The 18,290-nt window shown below is 43.6% G+C and overlaps 1 protein-coding gene across 4 annotated transcripts in view; it reads left to right on the top strand.

Moving 5' to 3' along the window:
* Window positions 1-18,290, top strand: part of l1cama (L1 cell adhesion molecule, paralog a) — a 62,058-nt gene that overhangs the window by 29,202 nt on the left and 14,566 nt on the right. For 3 of the 4 annotated variants that reach the window (XM_042491480.2, XM_042491481.2, XM_042491479.2), the window contains 11 exons: window positions 6,764-7,120; window positions 8,291-8,305; window positions 10,248-10,350; window positions 10,857-11,059; window positions 13,085-13,207; window positions 13,662-13,832; window positions 15,509-15,623; window positions 15,768-15,952; window positions 17,650-17,781; window positions 17,872-18,018; window positions 18,110-18,221. In XM_042491480.2, the coding sequence (XP_042347414.2) occupies window positions 6,988-7,120; window positions 8,291-8,305; window positions 10,248-10,350; window positions 10,857-11,059; window positions 13,085-13,207; window positions 13,662-13,832; window positions 15,509-15,623; window positions 15,768-15,952; window positions 17,650-17,781; window positions 17,872-18,018; window positions 18,110-18,221 (1,439 nt within the window). In that variant the 5' untranslated portion in view covers window positions 6,764-6,987. The remainder of the gene's footprint in view (window positions 1-6,763; window positions 7,121-8,290; window positions 8,306-10,247; window positions 10,351-10,856; window positions 11,060-13,084; window positions 13,208-13,661; window positions 13,833-15,508; window positions 15,624-15,767; window positions 15,953-17,649; window positions 17,782-17,871; window positions 18,019-18,109; window positions 18,222-18,290) is intronic. The other variant, XM_042491482.2, reaches the window with a different exon arrangement.

Raw genomic sequence — 18,290 nt, 5'->3', positions numbered from 1 at the left:
AGCCCAAACAAAAGTCTGCAATCAGAATTTTATCTACCCAAACACACAGACCCACCATTGTGCTCCATTCTGTTTATTTTTCCTTTTTGTTTATTGATACCATACATCTCCATTTCCTGTGACTAAGTGACTGACAGGCAAGCCATAAGCAAATTACCTTATCAGTTGTGGACTTAAGTGAGCCATAGCCAACATGCCAGAAGCAGAGAGAGAGAGCTGGAGGCAGCACTCCATCTGCAAGACCAGCTCCATTAGCTGACAAGAGAGATTAGCTGACCTGCTGACACACAGGCTGATCTTTACTGATACACACTGCAACACACATTGACCCACATGCACGCAAACACACACACATATGCAGGAAATCTGATACACTATTACATTAGGGGTAACACCCCTTTTTTTGATCGTTACAGAGCTTTTACTGGTCAGTGATCCCTTTACCAGATTTCTCTCCTCTCACATCTGTCATTTACACTTTTTTCTTTTTGTAATCCCATCCCACCTCTTTCTGTCTTTGTTTTTATTTCCCATGAATTTTTCAGACTTTTTGTTGTTGACTTTGTTGTAAAACCCCCTTTGATCTCCTGCCGGTGTTGCCCTTCTTTCTCTTTGTCAGTTTTCCTCCGTCTGTCCCTCCTTCCCTTCATCTACCTCTCGTCTCTTTCTCCAGCCCTCATGGATGTCTTAATGAGTCCACTCCCCTCTGCTTCAATTATTCACCACTTCTTCTATTCTACCATTCCCATTGTGTCTTAAGGGGAAAAACATCAATAAATAAATCAGAGGTAGCTCCTTTTGTAGTCCTAGAACTGATGACTGTGTCCGTGATTATTGGTGTACAGAGGAGAGAGAGGGAGAGTAGAGATTTGTAGATGACTTTGGGAATCTTGTACTTCTGTTTTGTACTTTAGCTTTCAGTTGGTTGAGTCTATAAATGATTTCCCCTTATGAATCTTTGAGTAACTTAAACATTTGCTGCCAAATAGATGTGTTATGTTTGTCCCCATGCTTGAACTACAGGCTGTACATCCAAATTTTCATAATGCCCACTACCAACGTATCCACTGCAGACACAAAGAGTGTAGAAGCTGATCAAGAGACAGACCTGTCCCTCTCGCTCTCTCAAACTCAGAAATCCGATGAAACTGCAAAACTAGGCAGTGCTGATCAAATGTAAATCAAGATTATGTTACGGCACTGCCTAATTCTCGCCTAAAATGTTGTCAGAAACACATTTTAATGCCGTGTTTTCCGTGTGCATAGGAATTGGGTGCCATACTTCTTCCTGCACAGTGGCTGAAAAACTGAGATGAAACACTAAAACTGAGCAGTGCTGATCAAAAACACAAGATTCTGTTACTGAGTTGCATATTTCTCACCTCAGTTTTTTCAGAAACACTTTTTAGCTTACAGTTCAATTGTGAAACAAGATAGAACACATACAAGTTAGCATTACATCAGCGGGAGTATTTATTGGTCTGGTGCAGCGCAGTGCATTCTGGGAGTTGTAGGTCTTCTTTCTTGAGCAAAAGCGTCCTTTTTCTGTTTTCTCTGGTCATGTAGCACCAATTTCATAAGTATTTGTGTCTTTCTACTGCAGAGACGGCCTAGTTTTATTAAAAGGCCATCTCTCCAGCAGTGAAATACTTGTCTAAGTATGTGCGCACAGTATAGATTGTGAAGACATCCAGTATTTGTACTTACACATAAATGTGTGTGAATACATATATATGTGTGTGTTTGAGGAACGGCCTGCAAATGAGTGAGCGTGCGTACGTGCATGCGCATATGTAAGTGATACTGCAAACCCGTTAGTGTCCATGTGTGTGAATAACTGAATTTGTATGTACAAGGGGGGATGCTGTGTGGAGACCATGTTGTCATGGCAACCAGGAGAGAGAGCAAGAGAGAGAGAAAGAGAAAGAGAGAGAGTGGGCGTTTGCCCTTACGGCTCCTCTGACAACCTTTATTTTCTCCAGCTTTGTGTCACTCCAATATTAACCCCTAACCCTTGAAAGAGTGAAGGGGGGTGGGGGTGAGGTGGTGCAGGCATTTGGAAAATGAGGAAAAACATGGTGTGCATTCTATCACGGCATTTGACACTAGTGGGAATAGCAAAGTATCTAACGGTCAAGCTTATGCTAATAGTAGTATTGATAAATGTGCTGTCTGTGTAGCCTGATTCCAGATAAGCTGTAGCTCTGCAGCTTTTTTTCCTGCTGGTAAATTTCCATTTGAAGTTGACCATGGATCATCGGTCTTCAAACACATGTTACGTGGCCTTTTAAACAAAGGGTACCAGCATAAGGGAGATATTGGTTTCCCACTGAGCTATAAAGCCCCTTTTTCCATTAAAGTTGCAAATAGTGAATTAATCAGCTGCCTATTGTCCAAGCCAGAGTGCTACCGCAGCAGTTTATTAAATTGATGGAGAGAAAAGGCGTTGAATATGGTAAGAAGAGAAGGAGAGTAGAGGAGAGGAAGAGGGACTTGGAAATGTACTGTGAAAAGTGATCGGAGGGGAATTGAAGAAAGCTTTTAGTGTCAGCTAACAAGGGAGCTGAGGGAGGAGAAGAAGAAGACTGATAAAAAAAAGGTGACAGGAAAATGGGCACTCATCGTTCTTGGACAGTTCCTATTATAGGGGCTTGGCTCCTAAGTAGAAAACGTGAGAAAGGTTTGTAAGAAAATGCAATCATCACTGCAGTGATTGATGAAAGGCATGTCTGTGTTACTCAGTGGATAGTAGAGCAGAGCAGAAACAGGTAGCCAGTATTATTTCACATGATTTGTGGTATTTTTCTGCTGTTGCGACAAAGTGGGTCTGAGACTTGTCTCACTGCAACAGGCTCATGCATTAAGTATGACCCTGCCAGAGAGAGGACGAGGGGAGGGGGCGGAGAAGAGAATCAGACAGCCACACCAAAGACGGCAGGTATAGATGGACAGCATCAGTCTGGGACCAAACCAAATATATGGGGAGGGGTGTGAATGAATTATGAATTTGGGTGAATTTAGGGCAAATTGTGCCGACAGGAAGGGTATTTCTATGAATAATTCACTCAGTAGGGGGCCTGATCATCTACCCCCCACCAGCATCACCTTGTTTCTCAGACACCCCCTCCTCACTTTTACTATCTATCCGTTGACCCTTATAATCTCCCGCTGCCTTTCCCCTGTGATGCCACTCAGTCTATTTTTTCTTAGTGAGTGCTCTCTTTGTTTATGTCTAAATCACTCCATCTTTCCCCTGTCCTTCCGTCCGTCTCTTCTCAGCCTGATGTTTCTTCAGACAGATGAACCCTGGGGGAAGAGTAAGGGGTAAAGGGGGGCATGTATTCATTTATTTTTCTCTCCCCCCTTCTTCCCTCCCGCATCCTCTCCCCCTACACATCTTCACAGCTGGAGGTAGTTAATATTTAAAAGCAAGGCATGACAGGACGCAAGACCTGCACACATGTTTGAACATGCACACACATACACACGCAGTAGAGCAGTGCATCTGATTAAAGTACTAAGAGGCTTTCAGAATTGATATTTGCATGACTCACTGTGTTGAGAGAAAATATACCAGGCTACATTCATCAGCACCGCAGCTCCTCACACACATACGCGAGGATATGAAGCAAACAGTAAAAGTCTCTCATGTATATGTGGGTGGTTGGCACGGTGGGGATTAGAAGACGTGTGAAACTAAAAACATGATTTGACTGTTGAGGTTTGATCTTGTGTGTGTTACCCCCCCCCCCCTCCGCAGATAAGACAGCCTATTCAGCACTGGAAAGTCCTTGGCAACACCCAACATGTCTACTTAATGTTAATTACTACATTTTGCAGAGGAAGGAAGGGTGCAATTTTCTGTCTAATGGATGACAAGGGGGGTACACACCACAATGGTGTACAGCAATTAGATTCATTAATGATAGCAACACACATTTGTGTTTTTATAAGCAAAACGCCTCAAAGCAAGAATTCATGAATAATTTAAGGAATTGCAAAATTGACTTGGTCGATTTGCCTCGTTTGATACATGGCCGCTTTTTTGGCAGCTAATTTTCTGCACTCAGGCTTTTACTTGTGGCAAAAACGGCCACGCCCTCAAATCTCAACACGGCACTGCTCACTCTACAATCTTTCCGTGATTGAACGTCTTCTGATGGTGCCCGTTGACATCCTAACGGTGATAATAGTTTTTAAAAGCACTCAGAAACACTGTGGCGGGTCATCTCGGCCCAGCTGCGAGCAGCCATCCCAGGCGGGACCTCTGACCCTGTCCAGTGAAGCAGGTAACGGGGCTGGGATTGGATCGCTGACAGCTGCACAGCGGACACCCTGAAGATGTGAAATCAGGCATCTGCTTCGATGTCAGTGACTCTCGCCCCTGTGATAATGGAGCTCCACGAGGCGCCATGCCGTGCACACAGCTTGGACGTGTGTGTGTGTGTGTGTGTGTGTGTGTGTGTGTGTGTGTGTGTGTGTGTGTGTGTGTGTGTGTGTGTGTGTGTGTGTGTGTGTGTGTCTCTCTCTCTCTCTCTCTCAGGCCACATCAGTCTGTGCTATCAGCATGTTTTGGTGGCTGGGTTAGCCTCGTAACATAGCTGCCTCCTGTGCGACACTCTCCTTCTCTCTTTGAGTCTGTCTCAGCCCCTCTCTCTCATTCACTCACAGTCCCTCCTTTACACTCCCCTCCCAACCCATTATAGTGTTCCCCTTTACTGCTCCTACTCACCATGACTGGAATATTCTTTGGCAAGGTCTTCCTGCTGACTGCAGCCCACTGGACCATGCCCTTTTATCAGTCTGATCTCTTCTGTCAGACCACTGGAGGTGTGTGTCTGTCTGCCTTCTTTTCTGTCAGTCTATCCATGCATTGCAAGCTTCTTTGTATGTCTGTTACTCCCCACAAGTGTGTCTCTGAATGTGTGTGTGCACGTGCCACACTCTCCTTGGAGAATTGTGATTGGCGGCATGACAACCGACGGCGCACCATGCCGTTAATCAGTCTCGCTTTGCTCCACGCGGCTCTCCCTCACCATCTCTTTGGAGGGGGCACCGATGGGCAAGCTCCCACCTTAGATCCCATTAACACAAGTACGAATACCCTGACTTGCCCTGCTTCATTCATCTGCCTCTAATGGCATTTTGGAGAGGCTGGTTTAAGACCGGATCACTGTAATTGGCCCTGTGTCTCCAGAGAACAACATCTACTAAAACTGCTGATTAAAAGGAGAGGAAAAGAAGAAGAAAGTGAACAAATGGTGTACACTGATTGGAAGAGCTTGCACATGTGTGTGTATGTCTGCAAGTGAATGGATAGGATTAGCATCACAGCTGTCACCCTGTCATCTCTCCTCCTCCTCCCCTCATTCCATACCCCTCCACTCCTCCCATCACCTCTCACCCTCCCTCCTCCAGTTCTGTCGCAGTCCTCCCTCACCTCTACCTCTGTCTCCTCAGCTCTCCTCTTCAAACCCACTTTTCCTCTTTATCTTCCCCTCAAGTCCTCCACCCACTTCACCCCTCCTTTTTCTCCCTCTCTGTGTGCTTGTTGTGCCATTCTTCTGACAAAGCAAGCAAGTTAGTGTAATGGCTCATTTAATCCCAATGCTGTTAGTTTAAACTGCCTTATTAAGGGCTCAGCTCTTGTTTGGTCTTTAATTTCATCTCATTTGGCTCCATTGATACATTGGTACATAAATCTCATATTCCTGTTGCTCTTTCGAAGATATATATACATTTTTCACTGATTGACATGGAAATATCCCCTGTAATTAACTGGCCCAGTCATTACCCACGAGATAAATGAATGATAATCACATCCCTCCATCCTCTCCTCACGCTCCACTTCTCCATCATCTTCATCTCCTCTTCTCTCCGACCTCCCCCCCCCACTGTCCAAGGTCACCCATCACTCCATTGTGGCACTGCCAACAAACAGCGGAGTGCAGAGCCAGAACTCTTTCAATCAGGCTGCCATTATTGCAGAGCTGCCAAACAAGCAGCCTTTCTCTATTATCGCCATTTTCTTTTGTCTCACATGTACGTCTTAATCATGGTGCGCTGTAACAGTTCTTTGTGTGTGATACTGAGTAGTGTAAACAGTCAGCGGGCTGCACCACGTGGTGCCGCGGGGGAGGACAGCCTGTATGTTGTGGCGAGGACTGGATCCAAGCGTACAGATGGAGAACGGGTAGACTCCTTGCAGGGGTGGTTTGCCTCACTCACCATGACTGATAGCATCTTTATCGCACACTTATCACAGCACTATAATCCAAGTACACTGGGGACTGTTCAGTTCGCGCAACCCAGCTCGGACCAGTCAACCTAATTATCAACTATTTGTTTGTCTGTCTCGCATATTATCTGATTTGACACATCATCAATCTGCGTTTGTCTGTCCACAGCCCATCTGGGTGCTGCGAGGCTCTGTTCAGCTTCTTGTTGTGGTATTCTGTCCATCTGTCCTGCTGACTGGCCCTTCCATATGGGCCACTGGTCATGTAATTAACCAAATGGGGATTTTTTTTTTTTTTTTTTGCAAGAACACGTTCACTGTTTGGCATTGTTGGTTCTTTTTGTTGGGATGTGTACTGTTGACCTTTGATTGGTGTGTTAACTCCATGTCTCGGTCTGTGTATAGGCCTTACCACATGGCACAGGGTAATTTTTCTCCCATTCTGACACATGGCCCCGCTCTGCCCCTCCCTTTCGCTTCTCCACTTGTCCATCCCTCACCTCCCCCCTCTCTTTTATGTTTCAGAGAGGAGACCAGCAGGAGGGCGTGGACCTGACTTAAAGAAGAGAGCAAAAGGAGAGAGGAGGGGGAAAAAAAGAGAAGACAAGAGGGACATACGGGGCAAAGCCGAGGCCTCCTGAAAAAGAAACAAAGCCTCACACTTGCTTTGCACGAGTGTGTGAGGTTGTCTGTGTGTGTTTTACCCTACGTGTGTGTGAGCAGGTGGGACTTTGATGGGACAGTGAGCAATGCCTCACACGCAGCGACAGCAGGTTGGCAGTAGGGGGCAGTGCTCCTCTCGCCTCCTCCCCCTCCTACTCCCTCTCCTCCTTTCCCTTGCTGCCCGGCCCAGCCGAGCAGCCATACACATACCCTCCAACTGTGAGTACAGATTCATGAAACACCTTCATAACAATAGTAGCTGAGTGCTTCCATGAGGTTCAAAGATCTATTTGTTGTGATAATTACATTGTTGATTCATCAAAGCACGCTAATAATGATCTTTCATCGTGATTAGTCAGTGCAAATGAGCTGAATGAACATGTGTTTCTCTCTCAGTAACCTCGGTATTCAGGGTTGGATTGCGCTATTATGCTCCAAATAATGCACTGTCTGAGGTTTCTTTGGTTAGTGCTCATCTGCGCCTGTGGTGTGTCTAATTACTTTGTAATTGATCCCCTTATACTGCATTGATTAGTCCCACTATTGATCTGGTTTCCTTGGTGCAAACCAGAATCTGATTGGGGAGTAATTTAATCAACAGTTTAGTTATACAACAAAAAAAATCCACCAAGGTTTTTCCTCACCCGCTCTCATTTTGTCCTCCTCCTCAATGCAATATGTGGGCATTAGAAATACAGCTGAGCTTGTGGCCCTGCAGGGAAATTGATCCTCTTCTTCTCCGCCGTTGTCAGCCCACAGAGCTCCAATAGAAAGAGAGAGAGAAGGAATATTGTTTCCACTGCTGCTTTTGTTGTTCACTCTTTATCTAAGACTACTTGCAATGAGTCACATTCCTTCACCACCCACACAGACTTCAAGTGTGTGTTAAGATATTGCACATGCATTGACACACACACAAATAAACTATATTGATGTTGTAAATGTTGATGAAATGCTGTAAATCTCCCAGTTTAATTCCCAAAGGGGGAGAGGTGACACAGAGGTGAGGGGGACGAGGAGGATGAAGGGAGGATGATGAGGAAGAAGAAGGTGGAGTGGGTCAAAGATGTAAAAGGTCAAGGTGTCCCCTGCCTTTCAATTAGCGAGCCTTTGCCATGTCAATGAGGCGGTCACTGGGGCGGTGATCAGGATCAATACAGGAGATGTGTTGAAATCAGTGACAAGGAGGCCGAGGTTAAAAGCCACACTCCATTACAGGAGACATTACACAGCTTTATCATGCATGTGTCATAACTGTTTTTCAGTAATCTATCTATCTATCTAGCTGTCTCTGCTGTATATTAATTGTCTTTTCCCCTTCTTGTTTACTGTTACTAAAATGTTTTTTCCTTCACTGCCTTTTCTCTGGCCGCCACTGTGGACTAACAGACCACATAAGAGATCGTAAGTGCTTTTAACTTTATTGACGTCTGTCTGTCTTAATGCTGGTGCTGGCAAAGCTTATTGTAAACACTTTCATTATGCCAGAGAGGTTATTTTCCATCCAGCACACAATAAAAGTCCCGTCGCACTGTGTTGCACTTTAATAAATCAGCCATTAGTGTGCATTTGCAGTGTTATGCCCGTGCTTGCGTCCGTGTTTATGCACCTGTTTCAGTGTGTGTGTTTTATCGTGCACGTGTGTTTGTACGTGAGGATGTGTGCTGTTTTGTGAACATGTGCCCCATTTCTGTGCGCCTCTTACTGTAAGTGGGTGTGTGTTTAGCCTTGTTGAGTCCCGGTAGGTGAGATCCCTGTAGCGAGGAGGAAGTTTGAGGAGCTGCTGTCTGTAAGGAGGCAGCAGGGCTGTCAGATCAAAGACATGGGGAAATAAAGAGGAGTTAAAGCACTAAGCACCGGCGCTTCTCCTCCTCCTCTGCCAATAATGGAGCTGTGCCTGCAGCCCAAACTTCAATTTGATCAGCTGAGGAAATGGGCTTATTTCTTCTATCAGTGGGAATTCTTTCATTAAATTCCCCCACTCTCCCTATTTGTCTCTTTCTGAATCCCCCCCTTGTTTGTTGTTTTTTTCCTTCTGCCTCTGTCTCCCTTTGCTCTGTTGCTGTGTTGCTCTGCGTGTGCTCTCCTCTTGCTGCGCCTCCATCCATCTCCCCTGTCTGCTCAGCTCCATCCTGTGTCCTCCTTTACCCATGGATGGATTACTAAGCGAGCCCACCCGGCACAGATGCAGGGGCCCAAAGTCCCAGGGGTCCCCTTGGGCTTTCACTCGCAAAATGTCAGTCAAATTAACACGTACAGACTATACAGATTATAAAGAGATGCAAAAGAACTGCAAAAGAAGATTATTTTTTAATTCTACAAAAAGTGGCAAAACAACCACAATGAGACACAAAATGGTCAAAAAGAGGCAAAAAATTACTTCGAAAAGACACAAAAATAAAACATAAGAGACATACAAAAACAGGCAGATCCACCACAAAAGCTGGTTGTCTTGCTCCGCCTATGCCTTCACCCATCTACAGACATAATGTTAATTAATCTTGGGCTTTGTGTCTGTCACATAAGGTCAAATTAAAGACTCTGTGACCTCTTTTCCACAGCAAACAGCCAGTATTGCGTTGTAACTGAAGCTATGTTGAGAAAAAGATTTACATTTTTGTCTATAAATATTGAAAAAACAGAACATAAAAGTACGACACTGGCTGTAAAGCATGTGGAGAAATCAAACGTGCTGGTTCAATGCAGTATTCACAGCGGATTCCTGTATGCTGGTTTTTATGAGCCTGTTTTATGTCTATGGCGGACAGTGGCGACAGAGAAGGAGAAACCTCTTCTGGTGGTCATTACTTTTTTTTTTTCCCCCTTCGAAATCCCTGCTTCATTTCCCCACAGACTCTTTCCCTCCCTGTGCCTATCTCTCAGTCTCACATTGTGCCATATATCTCTTTTACATGAACTCTCCCTCTTACATTATGCTATATCAATTTCCTCTCATCTCAACCCATTTTCTCCGCTTGCTCTCTTACTCTCACTCTTTTCCTCGGCCTACATTTCATCTCTTTCTCTGGGGAGTCTTTTTTAAGTGATATTGACTGAATGTACTTATCGGCAGCTGCTAAACTATGAAAATGAGTTGTATCTCTGACTATTCTGTGCTGTTTTCTAAGCCGTTACCAACAGCCATAGAGATATGTGTGGTACAATGAGGTGATATAAGTGTGAATGTCATAGCTGGAGTTATTACAGCGGATGCAGAATGAAAGCAGGTCATGTGAAGACTGCAGCACTATTCTGAGTATGTGCTGGTGTCTTTGTAAACCATAAAGGTGTGTAATAGCATCTGTGCACATGCTTTATATACTAACTATGTTTTTTGTTCTTGCAGTAAAGAGGCCTCCAGTGATCACCACGCAGCCGGAGTCTGTCACCGTGTTTAGTGTTGAAGACCTTGTCATGAGCTGTGAAGCCACCGGCAACCCTCCACCCGAGTTAGTCAACACACACACAAACACAAACATTGTGAGGATGCCATATAAGTCATGGTGGAGCCGTGCCAACAGTTACCTTTTTAGAAAACTGAGAATGGTGACCTTCCCTCTCCTTGTTCAGCTGACATCTACATATTAGTATTACATGAGAGCACAGCTTCTTACAGTCAGAGTTCTCATTTCAACAAGGGATAAATGTCATTAAGCCCTCGAGCGATCTTTTCAGAGTGTCTTAGCTGCTCTGAAGTGGAAAACTGCTCCAATTGCCAAGGAAAAGATGAATATCGCAATTACACAGCACAAGCTTATGAGTCCCACTGGGGCATCCCGTGTAAATTTTGCATCAAGTCATTTGTGCCCTCAAATTCAGCGACATGTGAGGACAGCTTGTGTGTGTAAAAAAATTGCTTTTATCAAAGGCATGGAAATTATTTTTTTGACTTTGATATTTAAGTGAACACTCTCCCACCAGCATGTCAGATTCTTTGTCATTTTCTTTGCCTAAGGTTCCGATGGACGAAGGATGGAGTTGAGTTTGACCCAAGCAAGGACCCAGAACTGAAGGTGTCTGAACGCTCTGGCTCATTCGCATTCTACACTCTCAGTAATACGATGGACACCGTGAAGCAGTACCAGGGCAAATATGTCTGCTACGCATCCAACGAGCTGGGAAGAGCCGTCTCTAACGAGGCGATACTCAGCACCGATGGTAAGAACAAGCGGATAATCCTAAAGCAACCACTGACCAGTTGTTTAGACGGAGTCCTCACATTTCAATGGTTCATTAGAATATTCAAATTCCTTCATGCTCAGTGAGGATTTGCTGATTTGTAATCACTTGGCTCAGGCCTTGAGAGATGAATCACACCATTTGAAATAGAATCAAACTAATCAAACCTCCTCTGATATGTTTTCAAACAAATCGCATCACATTAGAAGAGCTGTGCGTTTTTTATAGATGTCATTTTCAGTGTTGAGGCTCCCGTAAATGCCTTCAAGGTCCAGATTAGAAGCGAGCTGTGCTGTTGTTGGTTTATATCAGCAATAACAGCGGTTTACAAAGCTGTGAGCAAAGCCAGCACATAAACCTTTTCCTTGCCCTGCTTTATAGAGGACTCATTTGTTAGCAGATGGAGGCTCACACCGAGAGCTCAGAGTACAGACACTTAGAACATAATTACATGCAATAACATGATAATCAGCATATACTCATGTATTCACACACGCACATACGCACGGGGGCCCCTGGGCAAAAGTAAAGAGCACCTCTGTGTATCCATCCACCTGTGTGACTGACTCTCTCCTGGGCGACCTCCTTCCTTCACAGTTTCCCTGACAACGGTTTCCCCAGAAACGCTCTTGAGTTGATGTCATGGGAAGCGCTCTTCAGTAGCTCCTGTGGGGTTATCAACAATGGGCAGAGGGAAAGGGGGGGTACACACATATGACTCACAAATCACATTATTGTACCTCTGCAAGGAAAAGACAACCTGGCGCCTTCTTACGTCCCTCCCATTTTTTAAACTTCCTCAAATGGAGATTTAGGAATAATACTCCTTATCCACTGTATGGTGTGTTTAAGTTGATGTGTGATGTGGATTTTTCTCTGGAAATCTTTACATGACACCGAGAATGTTTGCATAGGTGGTTGTGCACACATATGGGGGGAAAAAAACGATACAGCACAGTAACACGTTATTTTTCGTTGCCATATTGTATCAATACACAGATGCCAAGTATAGATTATTTTATGTGATAAATTATTAATATTGAAATTATAAATTTAAATTTATAGTAGCCTGCTATATTAATAAAATGTATTGCTCTTTCAGTTCAGCAGATAGATTTTGCTGCAATAAAAATGATTGAAGTGTGAATAACAGACTGAGAACTTTATCTTATTAAAAATCAAAAACCAAGATGACTTTTCTACTAAGTTAGAAAAACAAAAAACAACTCACCATCTGACAGGGGTTATATTGTTTTACAGAACAGGTAGCACTGAAACTACACTCAGCTGGACAAAAAATAATTAAATAAATAAAAATAAAACATTTCAATTTAAAGTATTCTAAGCTTTGAATCCCTTGAGTTGCTGGTAAGCCAATGCCACAACAAACCCAAACAGCATTCATGTACATTTAGATATATGCACAAACACAAATAGGACCACACATGTATCTAACACAAACATATAGACTTTAAAGTCAGACGTACAAATGGAAACACAGTCACACAGGCACAGACACACCTGTATTTGCTCTCCCATCCACCATTTGTCACCAGTGTTCTTTTTGTGTTTGTCTTTTGCAGTATTTTTATTTTCACTGACCGTCCATTTTTTTCATTGGTATTATTATATATATTATTATGACTCCACACAGCTGCTACCGATTCACATCTTCTCCATGCACATCTGCATTTAATCCCTCACTTTTGATTTTTTTATACATCATTAACCTTAGCCATCCCTACTTTTTTATGACATTCTTATGCCTTTATTACTACAAATTTTCTAAAAAAGTTTTTCCTTAATTTTCATTATTAAATAATGTAGTAAATCGCAATGTATTTCAATATATGTAATATTGCTAAACATGTAAAATTGAAACGATATTGTATCGCGACTGTGGTATCGTGATAGTGTCTTATGGGGGCTTCTGGTGATTAACCCCTAGTGTGTATGTGTACAGACTAACGTGTGTGTGTGCTTTCCTCACGTGCTCCCCTTTAGTTCCCCCGTCCCAGCAGAAAGAGAAAAAGGTTAATGTGAAGTCTGACGAGGGAAGCAGTATCGTCCTGAAGTGTAACCCCCCGCAGAGCACTATGGAGCCTATCATTCACTGGATGGACTGGAGTGAGTACATTACCTTTCCATCTCTCCTTCCATTACATCTGTCCTGTCTCCTCAATAAATCTGCTACTTAGAGTATCTATCCATCCCTTTGTTGTCTAATTACATCATAATGAGGTAGTTGATCATTTATTTCTGAGACAATATTATCTCAATGTCCAGAATGTCCTTTCATGCATTTATCTGTCTCTGGATGTGTTTTTAATGTCTTCAGTACCTTTTGTAGGCTTAGCAGAGCCTATTGTTACCTCTGCTCTCCGACGTTTCTTTATCATCATATTTCTATTTTTCTCATCCTATTGTATCTCTGTGTCTCCTTCTTCGATTTCCTCTCACTATTTTATCCTCTTGTCAAGCTTCTCCCTCTCCCTCCCTTGTTTCTCATTTTCCCGCTGCCTCTATCTCTCATCAGTTTCTCTCGCTCTCTGTCTCACATCTTCTCTCCCTCTGTTTGCAGGGCTACACCATATCGTGCTAAGTGAGCGGGTGGTGGTGGGGAAGGATGGCAACCTATACTTTGCCCACTTGACAACTGAGGACAGCAGGGATGACTACACCTGCAATGTCCAGTACCTGGCCACACGTACCATTCTTGCAAAGGAACCCATCACTCTGACTGTAAACCCCTGTGAGTTTTACTCTGGATCAACTGACCGACTTACAGTAGACTTGACTGATCTGACCTGAACTTCCAGAGATGCATCTTTAGGCTCAGGCTAGTTTTATTTAGAATTTAAAGCAATAAAGTGCAATGGGCATATTTCATGGCAATGAAACTCCCTCGTGGTAATGGCACTCTCCAATATCAATGCCATGTCATTCCACAAAAACTGCTTAGGAGTTGCCTGAGGAAGTTCAAGGCATCAACTTGATCTCAAATCCCAATCCGATCAAGCATTCGTGGGACGTTTCGTTACCCCACGCCCAACTCTGGGAACCAGAGAGGCCTCTTTGGATCAAGTGCTAAATCATATGTAATTGGACTAGCTGGAGTTTAGCCTCTCGAATGAGAGCTTAAAAATCTTCAAGAAACTCAAGCAAGTCCACTTGTCTACGATTAAGCGCTTAGAATTACCATGAACTAGATGACTGGGAATCTTCACCAACATGCTTCCTTGGATGAGACTTGGCTCTGACCTGTCGACGCATGGACACAGGACCTCTGTGAGTGTCCTGTGGTGTCTGCCATCAGGGTATTGGTGGCAGATCCTTTAAGTCCCGTGGGTTGCAAGGTGGGCTACTGGTACATCCCACGGATGATTGGGATCTGGAGAATTTAGAGGCCAGGACCGACACCTCGAGCCCTTTGTCACCTTCATCGTGCCATTCCTGAACAGTTTTCGCTGTGTAGCATGGCATATAGTCCTGCTGGGGGTGCCATTGCCATGAGGGGGTGTACTTTGTCTTACATGGTGTTAAGGTTGATGATGTGAGTCAAGTGGTATTAACGTGAATACCAGGTATTCCAGCAGAACATTGCACTGTAACAAAATGATCAATGTTATTTAATTCAACTGTCAGTGGTTTTAATATTGTGGCTGATCAGTCTATGATTTTGCCATTTAGGTAACTGAACCTTTAAGATCAAGCTAATGCTTTCCTTGCTACATGCCTCTTGTTTTGCAAAGTATATTCATTTTGAAAGATGCCTTGCATAGATTTACAGTGACATGACTTAAAAATCAGTCTTCTTAATTATTTAATTTGCATAGGAGAAATCTATCATCATAAATTACTGTATAGATCTGTATATTAAATTGGCACACACAGTATGATAAATAGTCAGCATGAACATTTGTTGAGAACCTCTGAGGCCTCGTAGTTAACCAAAGTCAGTTCACCCCATGTGGTGGCATGTTGTGCTGACCGAAGCAGTACCATATCCAGTAGACGGTCACAGAGGCGGCAGGGGGCCCATCACCTCCTCAGCCCAGTGGTAATGAGATGCAGCTCACACAGAGATGTGGCTGCCAGCATCTGTGGTCCAAGCAGAGGTCACAAAGATGAGCACATGTTAACATGAGACCTCCGAGTGGGTGTAGAAAATGTGTACAATGAAGTGTTGTTAGAAAAGTAAAGTCTTCTCCACAGGAATCCACGCCCTGCATCTGTGTGTGTGTGTGTGTGTGTGTGTGTGTGTGTGTGTGTGTGTGTGTGTGTGTGTGTGCGTGTGCGTGCATGCGTGCGTGTGTGTCAGAGTCTCCAAAGTGGCTGCTGTGTCAGCAGTACGGCAATTTGAAAATTGCCTATACATATGTATGAATCTTTCTCCCCGTCTTTGTGTTTCCACTTCTCTTTCTTCAGCCAACTCCGTACTGCGGAACAGGAGGCCCCACATGATGATACCTACTGGAAGCCGCACCACTTACCATGCTCTCAGGGGCCAGACCGTGGAGCTTGAGTGCATCGTCCAAGGCCTGTGAGTGATCACGCGTACACATGTTTTCGCCCTCATCAATCAGAAAACTTGAGCCACTCCTTTAAATCAATCTTACCTGACTATCATCCATCTCTCTCTCCTCCTCCTACCTCCCTCTCCCTCTTCTTCTCTCCTCCTCTTCAGTCCAACTCCCAAAGTTTCATGGCTGAGGAAGGACGGAGAGATGTCTGAATCTCGGACCGTTAAAGACATGTTCGACCGCCGCCTGCGCTTCAGTAATATCTCTGAGAGTGATGGGGGCGAGTACCAGTGTATAGCTGAAAATTCCCAAGGGAAGGCCACACACACTTACATTTTGACTGTGGAAGGTATGTCACACACAATCATGCACACACACGCACACACACACGCAAATAGGTATATTGCGTGTGAAATAAGGATGATTTGAGCATGTATTGTGATTTTAAGATACAGTAGTGACTACAGTAATCCAGATTCACAGTTAATCACATCTTCACATATCTTGTATAGACCTTTTCATTACTACATGACTACTGTTGCCAGGGCAACAGCTTTGGTCCCATGGATGTATAAAGACAGCTGAATGCAGCGTTGGAGGTTTGACCCTGTTCATTTTTGTGAAAGTTGCTCAGTGGGGAATATAGCCAAAAATGTTAAACTCTTATGTATAAAATTACCCACATAATCAGTGCACACGAGGGACTTCCACAAGCAGAGCTGATTACTTCCAGTTTAGCGCTCCGCTAACTTAAAAGGGGTTAAAATGATTTAATCGTGTGGTTCCACTAGACTTTCCAAATGTTATTGGATGGAAGGGATCAAATTCTGATAGTAAAACGAAAAATGTATCCATTGATTTACAGACATCTCTTTCACAATGTAAGTCTATGTGAAAGTCTTTCTGGGCCGCATTGCATCAGGTGACAGACTCAGAAGTCCACTGTTTGGCCACTGTGTCAGCAGAGATATCTGGACTTTAAGTCTCTAGTATTGGTCAAAGTCCTGCAGTTTCCATAATGCCACCTGATAGCATCTTTTGATAGATCCCTGCAAAGTAAACATTCACTTCTTTAGAACATGTGCCCTTGTTTGCAGGCTTTTAGTTAAAAACATGTTCTCTGATCTCAAACTGAGATTCTTGGGTTGATGTCGATAAAGTAATTTTCTTTTAACAAAGAGAAGAAGACATTACACAACTGTTACAAGCTGAGTGGTGCTCCCTGTGTCTACTTAATAGTCCTTGACTTGTAAACTTGAGCGTCCTTTTAAGTACAACAAAGACGTTTGCCAATCAGTTGCTTCATTTTGGAGACTTTGAAAGGTTGTGAAACTTCACTTAAAGGGAAAGTTCACCCCCAAAGCAAAACTTAAGTCTGTTATCTCACCTGTAGTGCTTTTTATTAATCTGTATTGTTCTGGTGTGATTTGCAGAGTGTTTGAAGAGTGTTTGACATTTGAACAACTTAATACCAATGTCTCTTTACAGAAATCATGACCCAGTTATTCAAGATAATCCACAGACCTTGTTGTGAGCAGTTTTTTGTAGGAACTATTTTTTTTCTACTAAACTACACCCACCAACTGTATCACCACGCAGAAAAAAGTTTGCATCTACTCATGCATGAGAAGCTCGTGTTGTGACAGCGCGAGATGTAGACATCAACAGCGTCCTCCTCAGATGAGCTGTAACATTAGCTAGCTTAGTGGTGGTAGGTGAGTTATAAGTGCGTTGGTGCGGTTGGCGGTGTAGTTGTAGCTGTTGAGTTTTCACATTAATGTTTTTTTTTTTTCTTTGGCGCTTTGAGCACTACAAGCTGAGTGCCTTCTAGTTTCATTATATTTATATATATTTGGGAGAAGGCAGACAACTCTGCGGCCGATATCGCCAACATTTGGCAACTCACTCAAAACAGTCTGCACTGATAAATAGCACTACTGGTAAGAGGAAAAATATACTACTAGTACTTTTGATTTTTAGGTGAAATGTCCCATTAAAAATGTTTTGCATATACCGTGTGTAATTATTACATCCTGTCACTTGTAGCGGCTCCCTACTGGATTAAGGAGCCACCCAGTCAGTTATATGCTCCAGGTGAGACTGTCAGACTAGACTGCCAGGCGGACGGCATCCCATCTCCTACCATCAGCTGGAGCATCAACGGGGTTCCCCTCTCTGGTCAGGGTATACACCCAACTGCAAAAACATAACTTAACAAACTTGGGCAATATACATGGACTGATTGCATGTATTTGTTTTTTTTAACAGAAATCGAAAAGGACCCCAGACGCTCTCTGACAGCAAGTGGATCTTTAATCCTAAAAGACGTTGACTTTGGAGACACTGCCATCTATCAGTGCCAGGCCTCCAACAAGCACGGAACCATCCTCACCAACACAAATGTCTACGTCATTGGTGAATGTTTGTTTTGTCACTAAATAAACAAGAGCTGTGTGTGTGTGTTCTGTGTGTGTCTCATTCCTCTTTTTATGTTTTTGTTTTTCAGAGCTGCCTCCCCAGATCCTTACTGAGGATGGGAGTACATACACATTTGCAGAAGGCATGAAAGCGTCACTGGAGTGCGAGACCTTTGGATCTCCTAAACCAAAAGTCATATGGTGAGGCACATAACCACCTTATTCTTCTCTGCGTTGTATTGCATTATTTTATATTATGTATCCAAGCAA

This window comes from Plectropomus leopardus, chromosome 9, assembly GCF_026936395.1.
Source record: "Plectropomus leopardus strain MGB_pleo_1.0 chromosome 9, ASM2693639v1, whole genome shotgun sequence".
NCBI classification, from domain to species: Eukaryota; Metazoa; Chordata; class Actinopteri; order Perciformes; family Serranidae; genus Plectropomus; species Plectropomus leopardus.
Note: the sequence above shows the minus strand (reverse complement) of the source record. Positions and strands in the feature narration are given on the sequence as shown.